We start from the raw sequence: 21220 nt of genomic DNA, 5'->3' as shown, positions 1-21220 counted from the left end.
TCGACAGCTGAAGTTGTTGTTGTACTAAAATAACATGCGGTATATACTATATAGTCTATGGGTGAGGGCGGACCTACGTCACTTCCGCCTACCAATCCCCTAGCAACCGGGAATTCGTTGAAAACAAACCAGCTCACAGTGAACACAGCATTGACAGAAAAAGCATTTAACGAGCGTTGTGGCTTGGAAGTCGGCGTTAAATCCTTCATTTACGCAGTTTTACTTATTCGCATATCGTGTGAAAAAAACAAAATGTATTATTTGCGTCAGACTCGTCTCAGTGAATTTTAAAGCTTCTCAGGCTTAGCTTAGCTTGCTAGTTAGCTTAGCCTGCGCGATACTAAGAAAGAGACGCGGAAGTTATCAACAACTCCGTGTGAACACGCCGTACTTGTTGGAGCCCACGTCGAAGAAGCGCTTGTTGTCCACAGTCATCGACGAGCCCTCCGGCAGCTCCGCGAGCTCCTCGTCCACGCCGTAATCGTCAATAAGTTTGGCCAAAGCGTCGCGGAACTCGATAAGTCCCTTTGTCGGGAGCGCGATGGTCTGACCCCAAGCCGGGCCCCCTGTTCACGGTCTGCCGGATCCTCAAGAACCGTCCCCGCTGGTTCTCTTTCCGGTCCATGTAGTACTTCCGATTCTCCCGCACTAGGAACTCGCTTTTCAGGGCCCGCCGCGGCTCATCCTGCACCATGCCCGGGTTGCTGGGACCCAACTGGGCGTAGTGTTCGATGAAGTCCCCCAAGTAGTCGCGGAACTTGACCGACATAGACAGCGTGAGGCGGCTCTTGTTGCCACCGGCCCCGACTTCGGCTATCTTCAAGAAGCGGCCTTTGGCGTTCTGCTTGACGTCCAAGTAGAAGCGTTTGTTTTGGATGTCAACTCGCTTGGACGCCAGCTCCTGCGTCTCATGCTGGAGGCCGGAAGCCGAGCCCGTCCCTCCCGATAGCGTGCATGGAACCGAAGCCTGGGCCCGTGGCTGCTCCTCCTTGCTCACTTCCACTGTCTCTGTCCGCCATGATGCTGCCTGCCTGCCTGCCGACTTTGGGGTACTCCAGTGAGAACCGTCCTCGTTTTCCCGGTGTAAAGCTGCGAGCCATTTGTCTCGTCTCTGTGGGCTTTTATCCCGCTTTGGCAGAACAAAATACAACCTTTGTTTTCCCTGTTTCCAGTTGTGGTTAGCACAACCAAAAACAACACAGTTTTTCGGCATTTTGGAGGCAGAATGACGGGTTTAACCAGCGTAGGTCGACAGGTTAAAGAGTAATGGCAACGGTTTGTTTTCAACGCCAGTCTGGTTGCTATGGCTCGAAGAACCCATATGTAGCTCAGTTGCCTGGATGTCGGCCCTCACCCATAGCCTGTGTAGGCTATTTTCGAAAACCGGTTTCGTTTAAATTTGCACTTAACAGTTGGGTTTTTAAAAACCAATAAACCCTATAATTTTCATGTTGCTATTTAATCAACTCGTATCTTAACCTAGCCTCACTGGAAAGACTATTTACATAATCATAGCCATTTAGAACCGTTTAAAATGCCGTGAAACCTCGTTAAATGCTTTTTCTGTCAATGCTGTGTTCGCTGTGAGCTGGTTTGTTTTCAACGAATTCAATATGGCGACCGGTTGCTAGGGGATTGGTAGGCGGAAGTGACGTAGGTCTGCCCTCGCCTATTAAGAAATGAGCGGGTAGCAACACTGTATGCTTATCTTTGGATATTAAGACCTCATGCTGTCGTCATTGCTGGTCTGTTTAATACTGTTTGGCATGTTATTATCATAATTACCTTTCCCAGTGCGTCGTTGCCTGGAGTACTTTGATGACGTCAACTCACAAGAAGTTTGAGTTTTTCAGCACTTCCGCTCTTGCAGACCGAAAGCCGGGTCGGGGGCGGAGCTTGACATGCGCAGTGGACGCTGAGCGATTTGGTAGTTGACACCGGAGCGACGCATAGTGGTGTGTGTTGAACTTGAAGGTGAGTAGAGGGCTTTGTCAAGAAAACATTGCACCGTTTTAAATGTCGTCACTATTGTCGAACTAAATAAAAAGCCTTCAGTGGGTTTAGTGCCAGCGCGTTTTTGCTGAGGTTTGTGTGGGCGCTTGCTAGCTATTAGCATGTTTTGTGCTAGCCAGGAAAGTTAGCTGTTGTTGACAAAAGGCCAACGCAGCATTTCGCGCCTTGTTGTTGTTGTTGGCTCCGACAAACAGATTTACGATCGCATTTGGATAGATTAAGTTGTCATTTCGAACAAAAGTCGCTTAAAGGCAGCAATGTCACGTCAAATCTGGCGGCTTGGAAACATAAGAAGGCCTTTGTTATGCTGGTGTGTGTATGTTATTGTTACACCAGCCTGCCTGTGTCAGCTTTCAACGTGTGCTGCTTTCTCACCCTTACAGAATCACTAGAAACCAGGTCAATCTTACTCCCAACAACAACAAGTGGGGCCATAAAGCCCCCCCTTTATCCTGATAACATCTCCTCTGGCTCTGCGGTAAGTGTTTATTTACTAAATCAGGGGCGTCTAACTCATTTTAGATCTGGGGGCCACATGGAGAAAAGGCCGGACTGGTCAGATCACGGCACAATAACTTAAGAATAAAGACAACTTTAGATTGTTTATAAATAGAACAAGCACATTCTACAAATCATAATGTTGTTTTTTTTTTTTTACAATTACCTGTTGCGGTCAATAGTAGAGATGTCCGATAGTATCGGCCTGCCGATATAATCGCCCGATAAATGCTTTAAAATGTAATATCAGAAATTATCGGTAGCGTTTTTTTAAATTATTGGTATCGGTATTTTATTAATTTTATTAAATCAACATAAAAAACACAAGATACACTTACAATTAGTGCACCAACCCAAAAAACCTCCCTCCCCCATTCACACTCATTCACACAAAAGAGTTGTTTCTTTCTGTTATTAATATTCTGGTTCCTACATTATATATCAATATATATCAATACAGTCTGCGAGGGATACAGTCCGTAAGCACACATGATTGTGCGTGCTGCTGGTCCACTAATAGTACTAACCTTTAACAGTTAATTTTACTCATTTTCATTAATTACTAGTTTCTATGTAACTGTTTTTATATTGCTTTACTTTCTTTTTTATTCAAGAAAATGTTTTTAATTTATTTATCTTATTTAATTTTATTAATGTTTTAAAAAAGGACCTTATCTTCACTATACCTGGTTGTCCAAATTAGGCATAATAATGTGTTAATTCCACGACTGTATATATAGCGGTATCGGTTGATATCAGTATCGGTTGATATCGGTAATTAATAGAGATGTCCGATAATTTCGGCCTGCCGATATTATCGGCCGATTAATGCTTTAAAATGTAATATGGGAAATTATTGGTATCATTTTTTTTATTATCGGTATCGGTTTTTATTTTTTTAATTTATTTATTAAATCAACATAAAAAATACAAGATACACTTACAATTAGTGCACCAACCCAAAAAAACCTCCCTCCCCCATTCACACTCATTCACACAAAAGAGTTGTTTCTTTCTGTTATTAATATTCTGGTTCCTACATTATATATCAATATATATCAATACAGTCTGCAAGGGATACAGTCCGTAAGCACACATGATTGTGCGTGCTGCTGGTCCACTAATAGTACTAACCTTTAACAGTTAATTTGACTCATTTTTATTAATTACTAGTTTCTGTGTAACTGTTTTTATATTGTTTTACTTTCTTTTTTATTCAAGAAAATGTTTTTAATTTATTTATCTTGTTTTATTTTATTATTATTTTTAAAAAGGACCTTATCTTCACCATACTTGGTTGTCCAAATTAGGCAAAATAATGTGTTAATTCCACGACTGTATATACAGCGGTATCGGTATCGGTTGATATTGGTATCGGTAATTAAGAGTTTGACAATATCGGAATATCGGCAAAAAGCCATTATCGGACATCCCTAGTCAATAGTATATATACTTAATTTGTCATTATTTATATTTTCTGAATAAATTATGTGATAATGTTCATCAGCCAACTCATTGGTGTTAATTTTCAATCTATCACGATAAAAAAAATTAGATCAAATTAGGGCTGGGCGATATGGCCTTTTATTAATGTCTCAATATTTTTAGGCCATGTCACGATACACGATATATATCTCGATATTTTTGCCTTAGCCTTGAATGAACACTTGATGCATATAATCACAGCAGTATGATGATTCTTTGTGTCTACATTAAAACATTCTTGTTCATACTGCATTAATATATGCTTATTTTAAACTTTCATGCAGAGAGGGAAACCACAACTAAGTCAATCTACCAAAAGTGTATTTATTAAACAGTTATTAAGCAGTGGCACAAACATTCATGTCATTTCAAAACAGAAAGTGCAAGATTGTCGAAGTTTGTAGAGTGGCCGTGCCAGCAATCGGAGGGTTGCTGGTTACTGGGGTTCAATCCCCACCTTCTACCATCCTAGTCACGTCCATTGTGTCCTTGGGCAAGACACTTCACCCTTGCTCCTGATGGCTGCTGGTTAGCGCCTTGCATGGCAGCTCCCGCCATCAGTGTGTGAATGTGTGTGTGAATGGGTGAATGTGGAAATACTGTCAAAGCGCTTTGAGTACCTTGAAGGTAGAAAAGCACTATACAAGTATAACCCATTTATCATTTATCATTTATTTTAAAACAAGCTATGAGTGCACGATGTCACTAAGATGACATATCAAAACAACACTAAATTAAAGTGCACTTTTTGTACAGAACGCCACTACAATAGTAAAAAACAAATAAGGTGCACTTTTGTGCATGATGTCACAAGATATTTCAATAAGTGTCACAAAAAAATGAGCTGCATATCAAATAGTATATGTCCTTAATGGAAATAGTTGCTTCAGCATTTTTTTGGTGTGGCACCGAACAGAGATGTTGACATGCACAGTTTCAAGCACTCTTCATTCTCTAGCGGGTGACTTTTCAAATGATGCTACATTAGCAGTGGTGCTACTTTTTGTAGCAACGCTTTTGCCGCATAAATGTTCAACATATTCCCGCTTGAAGCCAAACCACCGCCAGACGATGGATCCTGTGCTGTTTTTCTTGGGAATTAATTCTTCCTCCATTTGTTACCAAATTTGCAACTTCTCTCTCTCGTATTACCACTCGCATCACAGCAAACGTTACCAACGCTACCTGTCTGCTCTGTAGGAGCGTATGACGTTGCTCACGTGACATATGTAAGAAGGTGCGCTTGTTTTAAGTCTCTGTGAGAAGGAGGAGAGACAAGAAAGAGTGAAAAAAGCCTGTAGTGTAATGCCCGCAACTAAAAGCAACTGCGTGAGAACGTATACTCGAATATCACGATAGTCATTTTTCTATATCGCACAGTATGTCATTTATCCATCCATCCATCCATCTTCTTCCGCTTATCCGAGGCCGGGTCACGGGGGCAGCAGCCTAAGCAGGGAAGCCCAGACTTTCCTCTCCCCAGCCACTTCGTCCAGCTCTTCCCGGGAGATCCAGAAGCGTTCCCAGGCCAGCCGGGAGACATAGTCTTCCCAACGTGTCCTGGGTCTTACCATTGGCCTCCATGCTCCAAACACCTCCCCAGGGTGGCATCCTGACCAGATGCTCGAACCACCTCATCTGGCTCCTCTCGATGTGGAGGAGCAGCGGCTTTACTTTCAGCTCCTCCCGGATGGCAGAGTTTCTCACCCTATCTCTAAGGGAGAGCCCCGCCACCCGGCGGAGGAAACTCATTTGTCGCTTGTACCCGTGATCTTGTCCTTTCGGTCATAACCCAAAGCTCATGACCATAGGTGAGGATGGGAACGTAGATCGACCGGTAAATTGAGAGCTTTCCCTTCCGGCTCAGCTCCTTCTTCACCACAACGGATCGATACAGCGTCCGCATGTTATTTATGTAGTTTGATAATTTTGCTCGACTGATGTACTAACATCATGTGGTTTATTTTTTGCATATGTAGCATCATCTACAAAGATACAAATAATTGCTATTGCGACATCCAGTGGACACATTTAGAACAGCTGTTTCTTTCATTCAAAAATGTCAGGGTAATTTTTATACTAGCAAACTCATCCCGCGGGGGATGGATACAACCTGTTCGCGGGCCTGATCCGGCCCTCGGGCCGTACGTTGGATACCCCTGTCCTAAATCAAGCTTATTGTAAAAAAATACACATTATTATTACTAGGGATGTCCGATAATATCGGCAGGCCGATATTATCGGCCGATAAATGCGTTAAAATGTAATATCGGAAATTATCGGTATGGGTTTTTTTATTATCTGCATCGTTTTTTTTAATTTAATTTAATTTTTTTATTAAATCAACATAAAAAACACAAGATACACTTACAATTAGTGCACCAACCCAAAAAACCTCCCTCCCCCCATTTCTTTCTGTTATCAATATTCTGGTTCCTACATTATATATCAATATATATCAATACAGTCTGCAAGGGATACAGTCTGTAAGCAGACATGATTGTGCGTGCTGCTGGTCCACTAATAGTACTAACCTTTAACAGTTAATTTTACTCATTTTCATTAATTACTAGTTTCTATGTAACTGTTTTTATATTGTTTTACTTTCTTTTTTATTCAAGAAAATGTTTTTAATTTAGTTATCTTATTTTATTATTTTTTTTAAAAAGTACCTTATCTTCACCATACATGGTTGTCCAAATTAGGCATAATAATGTGTTAATTCCACGACTGCATATATCGGTTGATATCGGTATCGGTTGATATCGGTATCGGTAATTAAAGAGTTGGACAATATCGGAATATCGGATATGGGCAAAAAGCCATTATCGGACATTCCTAATTATTACTATTATTGAGTGTTATTAGATTATAGACTAATATACTGTTAAAACAAAGCTATTGTTTGGATGTTTTGTACACATATAGCTTGGCATACATTGACCTACATTGGACTGCCTTTTTGGTATTTTTAATGCACAACAGGTATCTCAGTGGGCTCTGCATTAGTGGGGTACGATAGATGAATTTAAAATTTCTAAATTTCAAGTACAAACCACAAAACCAGTGAAGTTGGCATGTTGTGTAAATCGTAAATAAAAACAGAATACAATGATTTGCAAATCCTTGTCAACTTATATTCAATTGAATAGACTGCAAAGACGAGCTATTTAATGTTCGAACTGAAAAACTACTTCTTTTTTTTTTTTTTCAAATAATCATTAACTTATAATTTAATGGCAGCAACACATTGCAAAAAGTTGGCACAGGGGCATTTTTACCACTGTGTTACATGGTTTCCTTTTAACAACACTCAGTAAACGTGTGGGAACTGAGGAGACCAATTTTTGAAGGTTTTCAGGTGGAATTCTTTCCCATTCTTGCTTGATGTACAGCTTAAGTTGTTCATCAGTCCGGGGTCTCCGTTGTCGTATTTTAGGCTTCATAATACGCCACACATTTTCAATGGGAGACAGGTCTGGACTACAGGTAGGCCAGTCTAGTATCCGCACTCTTTTACTATGAAGCCATGCTGTTGTAACACGTGCAGAATGTGGCTTGGCATTGTCTTGCTGAAATAAGCAGGAGCGTCCATGAAAAAGACGTTGCTTGGATGGCAACATACGTTGCTCCAACACCTGTATGTACCTTTCAGCATTAATGGTGCCTTCACAGAGTGAAGTGTAAGTTACCCATGCCTTGGGCACTAGTACACCCCCATACCATCAAAGATGCTGGCTTTTGAACTTTGCGCCTGAAACAATCCGGATGGTTCTTTTTTTCCTCTTTGGTCCAGAGGACACAAGGTCCACAGTTTACAAAAACAATTTCAAATGTGGACTCGTCAGACCACAGAACACTTCAGTCGATGGGATGGAGACTTGTCCAGGGTGTACCCTGCCTTCCGCCCGAGTGCAGGTGGAATAGGCCCCAGCACTCCCTGCGACCCCGAAAAGGACAAGCGGTAGACGATGGATGGATGTCTCGAATGTTGGAAAATGAGAACAGAAAATGTTTCCTCTTGTTAATTCAATCTCAAGTGTTGGTTGCACTTTATTCAAATACGATGTGAATGCATTGGCCATTAATTGTTGTTTACTTGCTTATTTGTATCCATTATTCACTCATACCTAGTTCCCTTACGAGAAATAACAGGAATATATGAAGTTTCCCCTAGTATCTAGTATTTACTTCACAGTCAGACTGGGTGATTTTTTTTTTGCTCAAAAGTTACTGAATTAATTTCAACTTACTGAATCGTTTCGGATCGGATCATTTTAAATAAACTAATATCGTATCGGCAACCACAATTTCTGAATTGAATCAAATCGATGTTAAAATGAATATTCACACCCCTACTCTGCATCCTTTATTTTTTGTGTATGCATCCCTCTGTAGAAAAAGTGTGAATACCTCTAATCACTCTTTTGTTATTTTGTCCTGAACACCACAGTGTTGCACAATGTTGGCTGGCTTGGTGTCAATTTCATACAGACCTAACTAAACTGATTACTCATCACAAACAGTCACATGCATGGCCACACAAACATGTGGCCAGTCCATTACAACACTTCTATTCTGCATCTACTTACACAGTAACACACAGTTTTGATGGTTGTAGTTTGCAGTGGTGTACAACTGCATTACATTTTGTAGAGCTATGTGTATAGTATTTTAATTATCTTGTTTTGGTTAATATGCCTAAAAAGTAATACAAAGGTAAATGTAAATATGCCTCTTTCTGGCTCGTTTGAATGCCACTGCTATTACTGACACTGACAAGTAAAAGTTTGAATGGACTGAGCATATTTTTTGGGGTTATCTGTATGTTTTTTCATGTGCCTTCTAAATACAGTAAGTTGTATGGAGCTGTCAACGGAAAAATACAATGGGACAATTTCAAATTGACAAAGATGTGACTAAAATTCAGGATTTTACACATATTTTGTAAAGTTAATTAAAGAGATTGCTAGGTTAAAGTCTTCTCCAAGTCGATACAAAAAAGACTTACTTGGCTTTTTATGACAAAAACCCACCGATCAACCTGCATATCTGTGTGCTTGGCTGTTCCATACATCTGTCATCACTAAGATTCGATGTAAACCGATGATTTCGTTGAATGAGAAAATGGAAAGTAAAACGCACCTGACTTTGTCCAAATGGTGTTTATCAACACACCTATTGTACAACATAGTAGCCACATAACCAAAGCTGTAATCATTGCGGCAAGACGCAAACTGCTCAGCCAGCATAAGGATGTTCCGATCAGGGTTTTATGCTGCCGATTTCGATACTAATAATCAATGAGTGAGATCGGCTGATATCAATACAGATACCAGTCACATGCATTGCTTGTGCATTTTTCAATTCATTAATGGTGAGTGCTATTGACAGTTTATTAATGTCAACACAACATTTTAACCAGTTCCTGATTCCCTTTTATTAAATACAATTGTTTGTAAATGCGAGTGTTAATGAGGCGAGGTGGGTAATGAGGTGGTGTCTTGTCCAGCTGCCTTCCGCCCGAGTGCAGCCCAAAAGGGACAAACGGTAGAAAATGGATGGATGGTCAAAACAAAGTGAATAGCACACAATAAGTATATGACTACCTATTTAAATCCTTTGCTTTTTGCTTTAAAAGTCTTCATATGTCCAGGGAATTATTCCATACATTTGTAAACATTAAAAAAAGCAACACAAATATTTTGAGAAAATAGAAATATTGATCGAGTCACCGTAGTACTGTTCATACACTGATACTACCATTGGTAACGACATTACCAATTTATGGATCGATCCGCCCTCCTCTTACGCACTGACTGACAATGCTGACACACCAACAGACTCTTATTAATCTACTTGTTGATTTAATGTTAATAGCTGTTTACTCTTTGCGCTTCAATCTACACTTAAAGTTTACTAAGCATTCATTTCTTGGTGTTTAAATTGAGGTGTTTTTGATTGGCTTTGAAAGGCAGCGGTGTACTTTTCCCACAAAAATAGTCCGATACTGATTGGTGGCCGATTGATTGGCACATCTCTAATCGATACCACTGATAAATTCATTGTAAGCAGTACGTGTTAGTGTGACATTCCTGGGTTTTGCACCATCCTTTTTCTACTACTTGTCCCTCCCGGGGTCGCTGGAGCTTATCCCAGCTGCACTCGGCAACAAAACTAAAATTTTATAGCAAATGCAGAGGTAAATAAAGCTGCTGGATGCTTACCACTCATGACAGTTCCTATGTAGTTGCTGCCATTGTGTGGAGTTAAAAACTACATAAGGAGGTTGACTACAGCCACCGTTCTTAATGCTGATGTATTTTGACCCGGTAATACAGATTTTTCTTTGGCTCATTAGTGGTGCGATTATACAGTATGATATACGTGTAATAATGATCTGTTTGGGACTAATGTTAGTGTTTTAACATGTCAAGGTAGCGGTGTGAGGATAATTAAGGACATTTTTCCCCAGATATTTAGCAGCCACGAAAATGGCCACAACAGCAGATACCCTGCCCAACGGAACAGGGCCTTTGTATGACGGAAAGGAAGACGCCCTCAGGTACGATTATTCCCATGAAACTCAGCAGCGTAGTGTTTCTTTGTTTGCTAAGAATGCAGTCAAACCACTATTTCTCTACGCAGGCCAGATGATTTTTCTGAAATGTTGGCAGCCGGGACAAAAGATGTTCATGAAAAAGCAGAAAACACACAATTTGTGAAAGATTTCCTCAAGGGACGTATCCGTAAAGAGCTCTTCAAGGTAAGTCTTAATAAAATTGAGAACATTTACATTGTACCCCTTTGTGAAAAAAGGGAATCACCAGACTTGGAGAACGTTCATTCAGTTTTTCCATTTTGTAGAAACAAGCCGATAACAGACATGACACAAAACTATAGTTTTTTCAAATGGCAACTTTTTGGCTATAAGAAACACTCAACAAAATGTAAACAAATAATTGTGGTAGTCAGAACAGTTTAATTTTTCAAGCAGAGTAAAATGATTGGGAAATCACTCAATTTTGAAGAGAATTAAGGAATCGCACCGTAAACTTTCCTTTACACCTGCATCAAAATAAATCTGTTATTAGTCTGTAGTTAGAAATGAGTGTTCACACCACGTAGAGCTGTTGCACCAGGTGGATTAACATGTACCATGGCTCCACCAATGTTGCAATTTCCGATGCCAACAAACAGACTTGAAAAACACTGAGTAGTTTGGTGTCAATAAAGATGTGAAAAAAATGCATTTTTATTTGCTTCAATTTAAAAATAAATGTTTATTGCTTCTTTATTTGTGATTATTTCAAGCTGATTATTGGATCCTAGGGCTGGACGATTATGGCAAGAACAACAAAAAGAATAATCAGATCGCGATTAATATCAGTTTTTTTATACATTGTTTTTAACCTGGCAGTTTTAAGCATTTGGACTAAAAAACAAATATGTTTTCAGGCCAGCATAAACATGATTTCCCTTTTCCCTCTCAATGACAGCATCTCAGTTACATTATGCCAATTTGTGCGACAGATTTCTGTTTTTAGCCAACATTGAATCCGCCTGTGATTCCAATGACACATAATCTGATTCTGTTTACTTCCGCGTACCTTCTAACCGGACGTGGGGCAGTAAAAGGTCCACTCCGGTTGGCTGTTCCATGTCATTTTTTATGCTTTGCAGCGCGCGTGTGTTGTAATTATGACAGTCAGCTGGACAAGAGAAGTACTGGTAGCCATATGATTAGTCCAGAATTTTAACGGTCCTATTGGACCAACCAAATTAGGAACCGGTACCAAAAATTACCCGTACTCTGTATACATATGGGGGCTTCATGGCAGGTAATGGCAAAGGGGAGATGGCTGTCATTACATCTTCAATAAATGCACAAGTTTACATTGATATTTTGGACACTTTTATTATTCCATCAATCGAAAGTAGGTTTGGGGATGATGGCATATTTTTTCAAGATGATAATGCATCTTGTCATAGGGCAAAAACTAATGAAATAAAAATATCCTTTCTAGAAGAAAGATACATAAAGTCAATGTCATGGCCTGCAAAAAAGCCTGGATCGCAATCCAATTGAAAATATGTGGTGGAAATTGAAAAAATAGGTCAATGTCAAGACTCCAACCTGCACAGCTGATCTGACAATAACAATCAGAAAGTTGGAGAAAGATTGATAAAGAGTACTTGTTAAGACCATGCCTCAGACTGCAAGCGGTCATAAAAGCCATCATTTAAGTTTGACTTTATTTCGAACATGATACATCACAATTTCCAGTTTCTCTATTGAACATGTTCGAAAAGGAGTAGGAACAACAGAGCTTTTTTAATCCTACCCCTTTTCCTTTACATAGAAGTTGCTAACGCTTTCGTTCACTTCCTGTTCTCAATTTATTCACAATATACTCCATAAGTAATAACATTAAACATAAATAATTAGTGAAGTAAGTTATATTTCATATGGTGAGATAAATACGATTATCTAGAAAATGAATGGATGGATGGAATAAATTCAGAATGTTTATCATGGTTCTTCTTCTTTGTACTTTGTAAACACTTAACATTTGAAGAGTTTCTTGAATTGGATCATATTAGTACATTGTTTGATTTCTTTGCTTAATTCATTCCATAATTTAATTCCACATACACTCAAGACCTTCAGTATATCAGTAAGTATAACAAAATACTGTGTTGTAGTGTTTTGAGTTGTATTTTTCCTGATTCAATATTGAGTGATGGCATAATTGTTTCACTCAGTGTAACTGTTACGGACTACCACAATTTATATTCTTGACTTTTTTTTTGTTTTTCTTGAAGTCATAAATATGCCGTTTGGAATGAGTATAATTTTGTTTGTTTTTTTACAAAAATTAAACCGAATAAACATCCTGCAAGACTGGTGATTCCATGCTTTTTTCCAGTGGTTGTAAAAGATAAAAAATAATGGTGGGAAAAATGTTCAAAACATGTTCCTTTCTGATCCTGCAGCTTGGAGCAGTAGCTCTTTACTACACCTATACAGCTATGGAGGAGGAAATAGAAAGGAACAAGGACCACCCTCATTTTGCCCCTCTTTATTTCCCATCCGAGCTGCACCGCCACGAGGCCCTGGCCCGTGATCTTGAGTACTTTTATGGCCCAGAATGGCAGAGTCTCATCAGCTGTTCCCAGGCCACCCAACACTACGTGGATCGTATCCACCAAGTCGGCCATGAAGACCCTGTGCTGCTGGTGGCCCACGCTTACACCCGCTACATGGGCGACCTGTCCGGAGGCCAGGTGTTGAAGAAGGTGGCGCAGAGGGCCTTGAAGCTCCCCCCGACGGGAGAGGGTTTGGAATTCTACCAGTTTGACGCCATCGATAGCGCTAAAGCTTTCAAGCAGCTGTACCGTAGTCGCATGAACGAGCTGGAGCTGGACGTCGTGACAAAGAAGATGCTGGTTGAGGAGGCGGTCAAGGCCTTCCAGTTCAACATGGAGGTAAAGATGGCCTAAACATGGACGATGTAGTCATCAAATTATCACACATATTTGTGACCATGGCAGGTTTTTGAGGAGCTGGAAAAAATTGGTGAAACCTTCCAGGAGGAGGTTTCAGACGCCGGCATGCCCGTTCATGGAGCCATGGGAGGCGACGTCAGCAAGTGTCCCTACTATTCTGCTAAAACGGGTACGCTTTTGTTTTTATCAACCCTAAAGAAGGTTCAAGTGGAAATAGAACGTAAACGTGTAATTTTTTAACTACCAGTTATTTCAAGACTCTAAGAATTTATAAAAATCCTCTGAACCAGGGGTCTCAGACTCAATTTAACTGTGGGCTGCAAGAGGTCTGGGTGAGGCGGGGCCACACTGTTTTCATTTTAGAATCACATTTTAACCATATGAACAAATTTGTTGTACTTCTACCTAGGGCTGGGCGATACATCGAGTTTGTAAGATACACTACCGTTCAAAAGTTTGGGGTCACATTGAAATGTCCTTATTTTTTAAGGAAAAGCACTGTACTTTTCAATGAAGATAACTTTAAACTAGTCTTAACTTTAAAGAAATACACTATACATTGCTAATGTGGTAAATGACTATTCTAGCTGCAAATGTCTGGTTTTTGGTGCAATATCTACATAGGTGTATGAGGCCCATTTCCAGAAACTATCACTCCAGTGTTCTAATGGTACAATGTGTTTGCTCATTGGCTCAGAAGGCTAATTGATGATTAGAAAACCCTTGTGCAATCATGTTCACACATCTGAAAACAGTTTAGCTCGTTACAGAAGCTACAAAACTGACCTTCCTTTGAGCAGATTGAGTTTCTGGAGCATCACATTTGTGGGGTCAATTAAACGCTCAAAATGGCCAGAAAAAGAGAACTTTCATCTGAAACTCGACAGTCTATTCTTGTTCTTAGAAATGAAGGCTATTACACAAAATTGTTTGGGTGACCCCAAACTTTTGAACGGTAGTGTATATCGATATATGTTTAACAAGATATGAATTAAGAAAATATCGTAATATCGATATAATTTATTCCACGTTAAAATGACCAAACACTGCTTATTTGTTGTGTTCCTTGCAACACTCCCTGGCCTACTAAACCCCTCCCCTTTCTCCTTCCAGGACGTGCTTGCACGTATAAGAACTTCCATGATTGGTTGGTTGTTTACTATGATGAGTCACGATTGGTTGAGATTAGAGCAAAACATTAGGAACAGGCCAATAAGAGGCAGCTTAGGGTGGGTCATCTAACCAGAAAGGGAAATCAGAACAGACATGCTAAATGACGACAAGAGAGTCGTAGAAGAGAAGAAGGAATTATCAAGTGGGCGATTTATATATTAAAAAAAACTAGTGGAAGATGGCAGAGGGATTATTTTCCTTAGATTTTTCTTTAAGCGATGTAGACGACGTCCAGAAAAGCAACAATGCGTCTACTTGGCCACATTTGGACGAATGTATGCGTCTGGATAAAACAGTCATTAGAGTTGTTTACCATGTAAGCCCAAATCAAAACTGTACATGTGTGACAGTCCATTACATCGTCGACTGGGAATTAAATAGTGCCTGCCTGCAAATTTATTTATCTGAGTTTGATACATTTTCTTTTAATTGCACAGCTGTGTTATTTATTTTACGTAGAAAGATTTTCTGTTTATGTTATAAACAGTTTATTTTCTGTGCTGTTAATACCCATCTTGACTAACTGGGTAAAAAAAAAGTGCCACTGACTGTTTACAGTACAGTTGTCATTCACTTCAATTTCAGTGAATCTTGCTCAAAAATAAATATGTTTATATGTATACTTCCACCGGAAAATATATCGAGATATACTTTTTCGTCCATATCGCCCAGCCCTACCTCTACCAGTAGCTATAGTGACCTTGACCTATGGTAGGCCTTCCGTCATTATAAATGTAAAACATCTATAGTTTGACAGTTTCTAAGGAGTTGATCAGAGACACTTGACCTTGCTTATAGGAAGTTGCTCTTTGTGTTGCCCATTGTAGGTTTGTTGTTCTGTCATTTTAGTGTTTGCACTGTTATTGTGACTATTGTCCTTGGTGTTCCGCCGAGGATGCGCGGGCTGCAATTACACTTAAGTAGAAAGGTAAGAAGAAGGCCACAAAATATGGGCCTGCGACCCAAAAGTTTGAGACCCCTCCTTAACTGTACAATACATTTTTTTTTAAAAAGTAGGAAAATACATTAAAATAAAGTCCCTATTAAATATTCTAGGTTTCCAGATTAAACCATTTTGCACACGTTTAGTAGATCAGCTTTGCGTGTGCTATCAAGTTTGCACATGTTTTAGTACATTTAAAACTTTGGTAAATCAGGCCCTTATTATTTTCTTATTTATAGTGTTAAAATGTTTTATAATATTCTTATTTTAAAGCAGACATACCTCATATTTTAAAGGAAGTGTGTTTCATACTGTGCATGTTTATTGATAGCTATTGAACTTTGTGTAGGGATCAGATACTTTAAATTTTGGTTTACATTTTGAAAAAAGGCATGTTTTTTCTTAGTGAATAATGCAGAAATATTAACAAAAATCAGGCCTTTGTAGAATGTTAATGTACGATTTTGACCTGAGCTACAAAACCCTGTTAATAACAATCTGCCGAAATAAAATATTTTGTTCTTGTCTTATTTTAGCGGCGACGGGTGGAACAACGTACGTGTGCCAGCTGGCCATGGCTGTAATGCGGCATCCGACCGGTCAAGTTCTGATCGCGACGTGGTTTGCAGCTTTAGCTGGACTGGCGGCTTGGTATCTGATGTAAGAGGAAGAACACGCTGAAGGATGGGCACAGTAAGAACGATCTCCAGACTCGAGACCATTTCATGCAAACATTTGAGGGGGTTTAAAGTTGTGTTGTTATAGTAAAAATATCTGGATCTTTCACTTCAGGACCATATTGACCCCATCCATACTTTTAATTTTTTCTACCTCCTTTGCACCATCTCAACCATAATCCGCCATTTGTACAAACTATGCATATGTTATAGATGAGGTTTCTTCACAAGTGTGTTGCACAGGGTCTCCATTTGACTCAGGAAAGAACTAGTAAAAAAGTGATATAACAACGGTTTATTTCTCATATTAAAAGTCTTAAAATACTGTATTGTTTTACTTTAACACAGTAAAAGTCAATTTATTAGCTGCTAAAAGGTTCGCAGCTCCCTTTATGATTCCAACTTGGGCTATAAAAGTTTTGTTCTAATGCATTGTGACACATAGCTGGAATGTAACTGCTAAAAAAAACATAACATAGCTGTATTTCCTCATTTAGTAGCCTTGGAGGTTTGTAATGCGGCATAATGCAGAGAGTACAAGGTATGTATTGTAAAGGTTTTTATTTGTAAAAGCAACATTTTTGTATCACATATTCCCACGGATTTGAAAAAGGAAAGTAACTCTAAATTACAATATGTATTTGTGATTACTATGTACAGTAATACATTAAATATCCATCCATCCATTTTCTACCGCTTGTCCCTTTTGGGGGTGCTGGAGCCTATCTCAGCTGCATTCGGGCGGTAGGCGGGGTACACTCTGGACAAGTCGCCACCTCATCGCAGGGCCAACACAGACAACATAAAATATTATTTATTTTAAAGCTAATTATGCGCCTGCTGCAAAACCTCTGCTTTGTACAGTGGAACCTCGATTTATAAACTTAATTGGTTCTTCAACACAGTTCATAAACCGACAAGAGAAGCAAATTCCCCATAAGAAACAATGTAAACGTGTCATTGATTCTAGCCTTTCCAAAAATATATTTTTTTAGTAAAAAAACTGCACACTCTATAGACTCTAATGTATTTATATATTGTATATACTTCAAACCAACATAAGGGGGTAAGAGCCCATATCTATTTGTTATCCAAAGAACACAACAGGCAGCTTATGAGATGGACAGCAACTTTGAGTGCCTTGAAAGGAGTCTTACAAAATAAAATAATTATTTTTATTAAACAACTGTCAACGCGCACGCACAAAAAAAAAAGTATTTGGCGCTCCAAAAATGCCATGTTTAACTTATGTCGGCGAATATTTGTTTTATTTTTTGAACACTTTGTGAGTTTGGGAGTGTAAACAAGCGGTGGCTTCCCCTCAATCAATGGTAGCGTTAGCACAAACTAGCAACAATGTTGCTGCAATAATAAACAAAGAAAAGAAAATAATTTTTCACCTCGTCACCAAATATTTGTGGCACTAAAGTTTCGTAGTGATAAATGAGCAGTGGCTAACAAACTAGCGTGAGGCGATCCTGCACCAGCTTGTGTCCCAGTAGTGCCTTCTCCTTCGCTGTAATTTGATGTCCTTTCTGGCATCTTTTTCCCCCAAAAAAGTCCGGTCTCATCACAACTAAAGACTTGCTGCGGTACAAAGACCCGTTCACCAATAAAATCCTCAAAAAGTGTTTGATAAAGTCCTCCACGTCAGCCTTGAGGGCGAGCAAGTCCTCTGGGTTGCTCACACAGGGAAGCTTCACCGACCAAGAACCCGAACCACGACGAACCAGACGCGGTCCCCGGGCTCTACATAATGGCTGCCCACTACTCCTGGAGAGGATGGGTCAAATGCAGACACTGCATTTCCTTGTACTTGTGACAATACAGAGCTTTTAAATGATAGCCTCATAAATGCTTGCTACTTTTCATCTATCCAGATGAGCAACAATTTTTCGACCTGGTTTCACACTCTCTCTCCATCCTTGCAAACATTTTTCCCCTTTGGCAAAGTCATCAATCATATAAACGTCCTTATTATGCATTTGTGGATGTGTTTCTTTCATATTTGTGAGCCAGATCAGCAATGCGTGCGCCACTCATCGCAAATACCGTATTTTTCGGAGTATAAGTCGCTCCGGAATATAAGTCACACCGGCCGAAAATGCACAATAAAGAAGGAAAAAAAACATATAAGTCGCACTGGAGTATAAGCCGCATTTTTGGGGGAAATTTATTTGATAAAACCCAACACCAAGAATAGACATTTGAAAGGCAATTTAAAATAAATCAAGAATAGTGAACAACAGGCTGAATAAGTGTACGTTATATGAGGCATAAATAACCACCTGAGAATGTGCCTGGTATGTTAACGTAACATATTATGGTAAGAGTCATTCAAATAACTATAACATATAGAACATGCTATACGTTTACCAAACAATCTGTCACTCCTAATCGCTAAATCCGATTAAATCTTATACGTCTAGTCTCTTACGTGAATGAGCTAAATAATATTTGATATTTTACAGTAATGAGTTAATAATTTCACACATAAGTCGCTCCTAAGTATAAGTCGCACCCCCGGCCAAACTATGAAAAAAACTGCGATTTATAGTCCGAAAAATACGGTACTCCGTTTTAAGTCCACAGCAAATCCCACCTTCTTTCCAGGCTGGTTTGTTGGCTTTTTGTAACCCATACTGAGTAACAAAAAAAGGCTAAACTTGGTGAAGAGTAAATAGGATGTGACGTGGTTCGCTCCGCCTTTTTAAAACTGCAGAGCCATCAATCAAACAATGTTTATTTATATAGCCCTAAATCACAAGTGTCTCAAAGGGCTGCACAAGCCACAATGACATCCTCAGTTCAGAGCCCACATAAGGGCAAGGAAAAACTCACAACCCAGTGGGATGTCAAAACTTGTGACAAGAGGCATGTGTGTCCTGTACTGCACAGGAAGTGACATCCACAAAATAGCAGCGCCTTAAGGCTTCCAGTGGAGAGAAAAGGAATGAGGCGTTCGTACAACAAGACACGGTTCGCATACAGGAGCACATTTAACTCAACCTAAAAGGTTCGCAGAGGGTAAATCAAGGTTCCACTGTATACCAACTGTTTTTCTGTTAGCGTGCAAACTTTAGAACGTTACGATAGACATGCAAATTGTATACGTTAATTTCCCCGAAATCATGGCTTTTAATACTTGCCGCCATCCTGCAAGTATGCTAACTTGTGAAGTTAAAGTCCCAACAATAGTCACACACACACGAAGTGTGGTGAAATGATCCTCTGCATTTGACCCATCCCCTTGTTTCACCCCCTGGGAGGTGAGCGGAGCAGTGAGCAGCAGCGATGGCCGCGCTCGGGAACCATTTTGGTGATTTATAGATGCTAATGTTTTATTTTGGCTAATTTTGTACTTTAAAACCTACAAATCGTGCATTTCATTACTTGGTGCCATCTTGCAAGTACAACTGTTCTTATGTTAGCATCTAAATATGAGCTTACTAACATTTTATTTGACCATATTAGCCAATTTATGTTTAAAAATCATGGATTTCCTTATTAGGTGAGATGTAAGTATGCCACTGCTTTTTTGGTAGCATTCTAAGAATAAAATAGTATTAAGCTAACGTTAACATGCTCTCAATCTTTTGTCTTTAAAACAAATGCCAAAAATGTACCAAGTTGGTCTTCATTTTTCATTTCATTTCATTTTCTTAATGATTGTCACACACACACTAGCCTCTGCATTTAACCCATCCCCTCGTTCCACCCCCTGGGAGGTGAGGGGAGCAGTGAGCAGCAGCGGTGCCGCGCCCGGGAATCATTTTTGGTGATTTAACCCCCAATTCCAACCCTTGATGCTGAGTGCCAAGCAGGGAGGTAATGGGTCCCAATTTTATAGTCTTTGGTACAAGCAACTCTGGTATAAATATCAGCTTTCCAGGTGCCACTATCATTGGAGGTGTGTGTTATTTATTCTCTAAGCACACTGTTTATAAGAGCAGAGGCCATTATTTGAGGAAATACACTACGTTTATGCTTTGTGTCCGATAAACATTGATGCTCGTAGCAGCTATTTGAATCCTTGCTGCTCCGTGTTTTGTCACAAGTATGCAAAGAGACGTTCTTAATTGCACCGCTCGGCTCCACTTTGAAAGATAGATGGGTTTTAGCTGCCACAGGAGCCTATATTAGAGTGAAGCGTTTGACACAGGAGATTGTCACTGGTTTATTGTTATTTTAATAATGTTACAATATCGACTGAACACGTTTAAATGAAGACGGCCTGTTTAAGTATTAGTCGGAACTGCCTCAGGTTTGGTACCAAATGGATACTCTAATATTCATTGTTTCCTTTATTCAGATTTGATTACTATATATGCTGGTTTAATGTTGCTGTCTATATGCAGAGTGGTTGCACAGTTTGAGAATGACATTTTGCTTCTGCTTTCTCCCCCATGTAACATGTTATCATTTAAGAAGCGACGATGTATTATTTTTCTCAGGAGAGTCATGTGATAGGCCAAAAAAAACATGTTCAGCATGACACTGGACGTATGACTACACAACAAGCTCAGTTTTATTTCCTTTTTTTGAATATTGTAGGGACATTTGCATATGTATACTGTACTTTAGTATTTCAAACGGCTAAACTATACATAAAATGCTTTGTAGTCTCTGTTTTGCATGAACTAGTGTTATTATTTTAGTCCAGGACTTGACAGTTGATGCTGCATTGTTTGAGAATGTAAGAGGAAATAAACAGTATCCTTATGTGACTTTTATGTCTCAGCCTTTTTTTTAAGCTTCAGTTTGGTTCGTATTTTATGTTTAACTATAAAACTGCAACAAATTAATCATTATTTAACTTACTGCAGGTAGGAAAAGGAACCATATTCTGTGCTTTATGTGGAAATTAATGCCCCTGGCTCCACCGCGGTCATGTGATTTCTCTCCACCAATCAGTGAAGAA

At 39.4% G+C, this 21220-nt stretch overlaps 2 protein-coding genes and 1 pseudogene across 3 annotated transcripts in view; 1 reads left to right on the top strand and 2 right to left on the bottom strand.

Moving 5' to 3' along the window:
- LOC133642479 (uncharacterized) overlaps window positions 1-1893 on the bottom strand; it is a 35557-nt gene extending 33664 nt beyond the window's left edge. The window contains exon 1 of the mRNA XM_062036687.1: window positions 1786-1893. The gene's annotated coding sequence lies outside the window, so the exon portion shown is untranslated. The remainder of the gene's footprint in view (window positions 1-1785) is intronic.
- Window positions 364-1028, bottom strand: LOC133642991 (transcriptional activator protein Pur-alpha-like; annotated as a pseudogene).
- hmox2b (heme oxygenase 2b) lies at window positions 1740-21021 on the top strand. 2 transcript variants are annotated; one of them, XM_062036690.1, is made up of 7 exons: window positions 1740-1974; window positions 2397-2491; window positions 10472-10561; window positions 10645-10762; window positions 12994-13485; window positions 13552-13675; window positions 16159-21021. In XM_062036690.1, the coding sequence occupies exons 3-7, from the start codon at window positions 10491-10493 to the stop codon at window positions 16284-16286; spliced, it is 933 nt and encodes a 310-aa protein (XP_061892674.1). In that variant the 5' UTR covers window positions 1740-1974; window positions 2397-2491; window positions 10472-10490; the 3' UTR covers window positions 16287-21021. The 2 variants fall into 2 exon arrangements, with proteins under 2 accessions (XP_061892674.1, XP_061892675.1); XM_062036691.1 differs by lacking the exon at window positions 1740-1974 and adding an exon at window positions 2167-2323.
- Window positions 21022-21220: the final 199 nt, after the last annotated feature.

The sequence above is a fragment of the Entelurus aequoreus genome, linkage group LG25, assembly GCF_033978785.1.
Source record: "Entelurus aequoreus isolate RoL-2023_Sb linkage group LG25, RoL_Eaeq_v1.1, whole genome shotgun sequence".
NCBI lineage: Eukaryota > Metazoa > Chordata > Actinopteri > Syngnathiformes > Syngnathidae > Entelurus > Entelurus aequoreus.
The sequence above is the reverse complement of the archived record's forward strand: the minus strand, read 5'-3'. Positions and strand labels throughout refer to the sequence as shown.

Bases quoted from the DNA above. Each gene is read 5' to 3' on its own strand.
- hmox2b (XM_062036690.1), top strand. From the start codon at position 10,491: ATGGCCACAACAGCAGATACCCTGCCCAACGGAACAGGGCCTTTGTAT. The intron at 10,562-10,644 runs GTACGATTATTC...TTCTCTACGCAG, and splicing joins GGAAAGGAAGACGCCCTCAG to GCCAGATGATTTTTCTGAAA. The intron at 10,763-12,993 runs GTAAGTCTTAAT...CTGATCCTGCAG, and splicing joins TCCGTAAAGAGCTCTTCAAG to CTTGGAGCAGTAGCTCTTTA.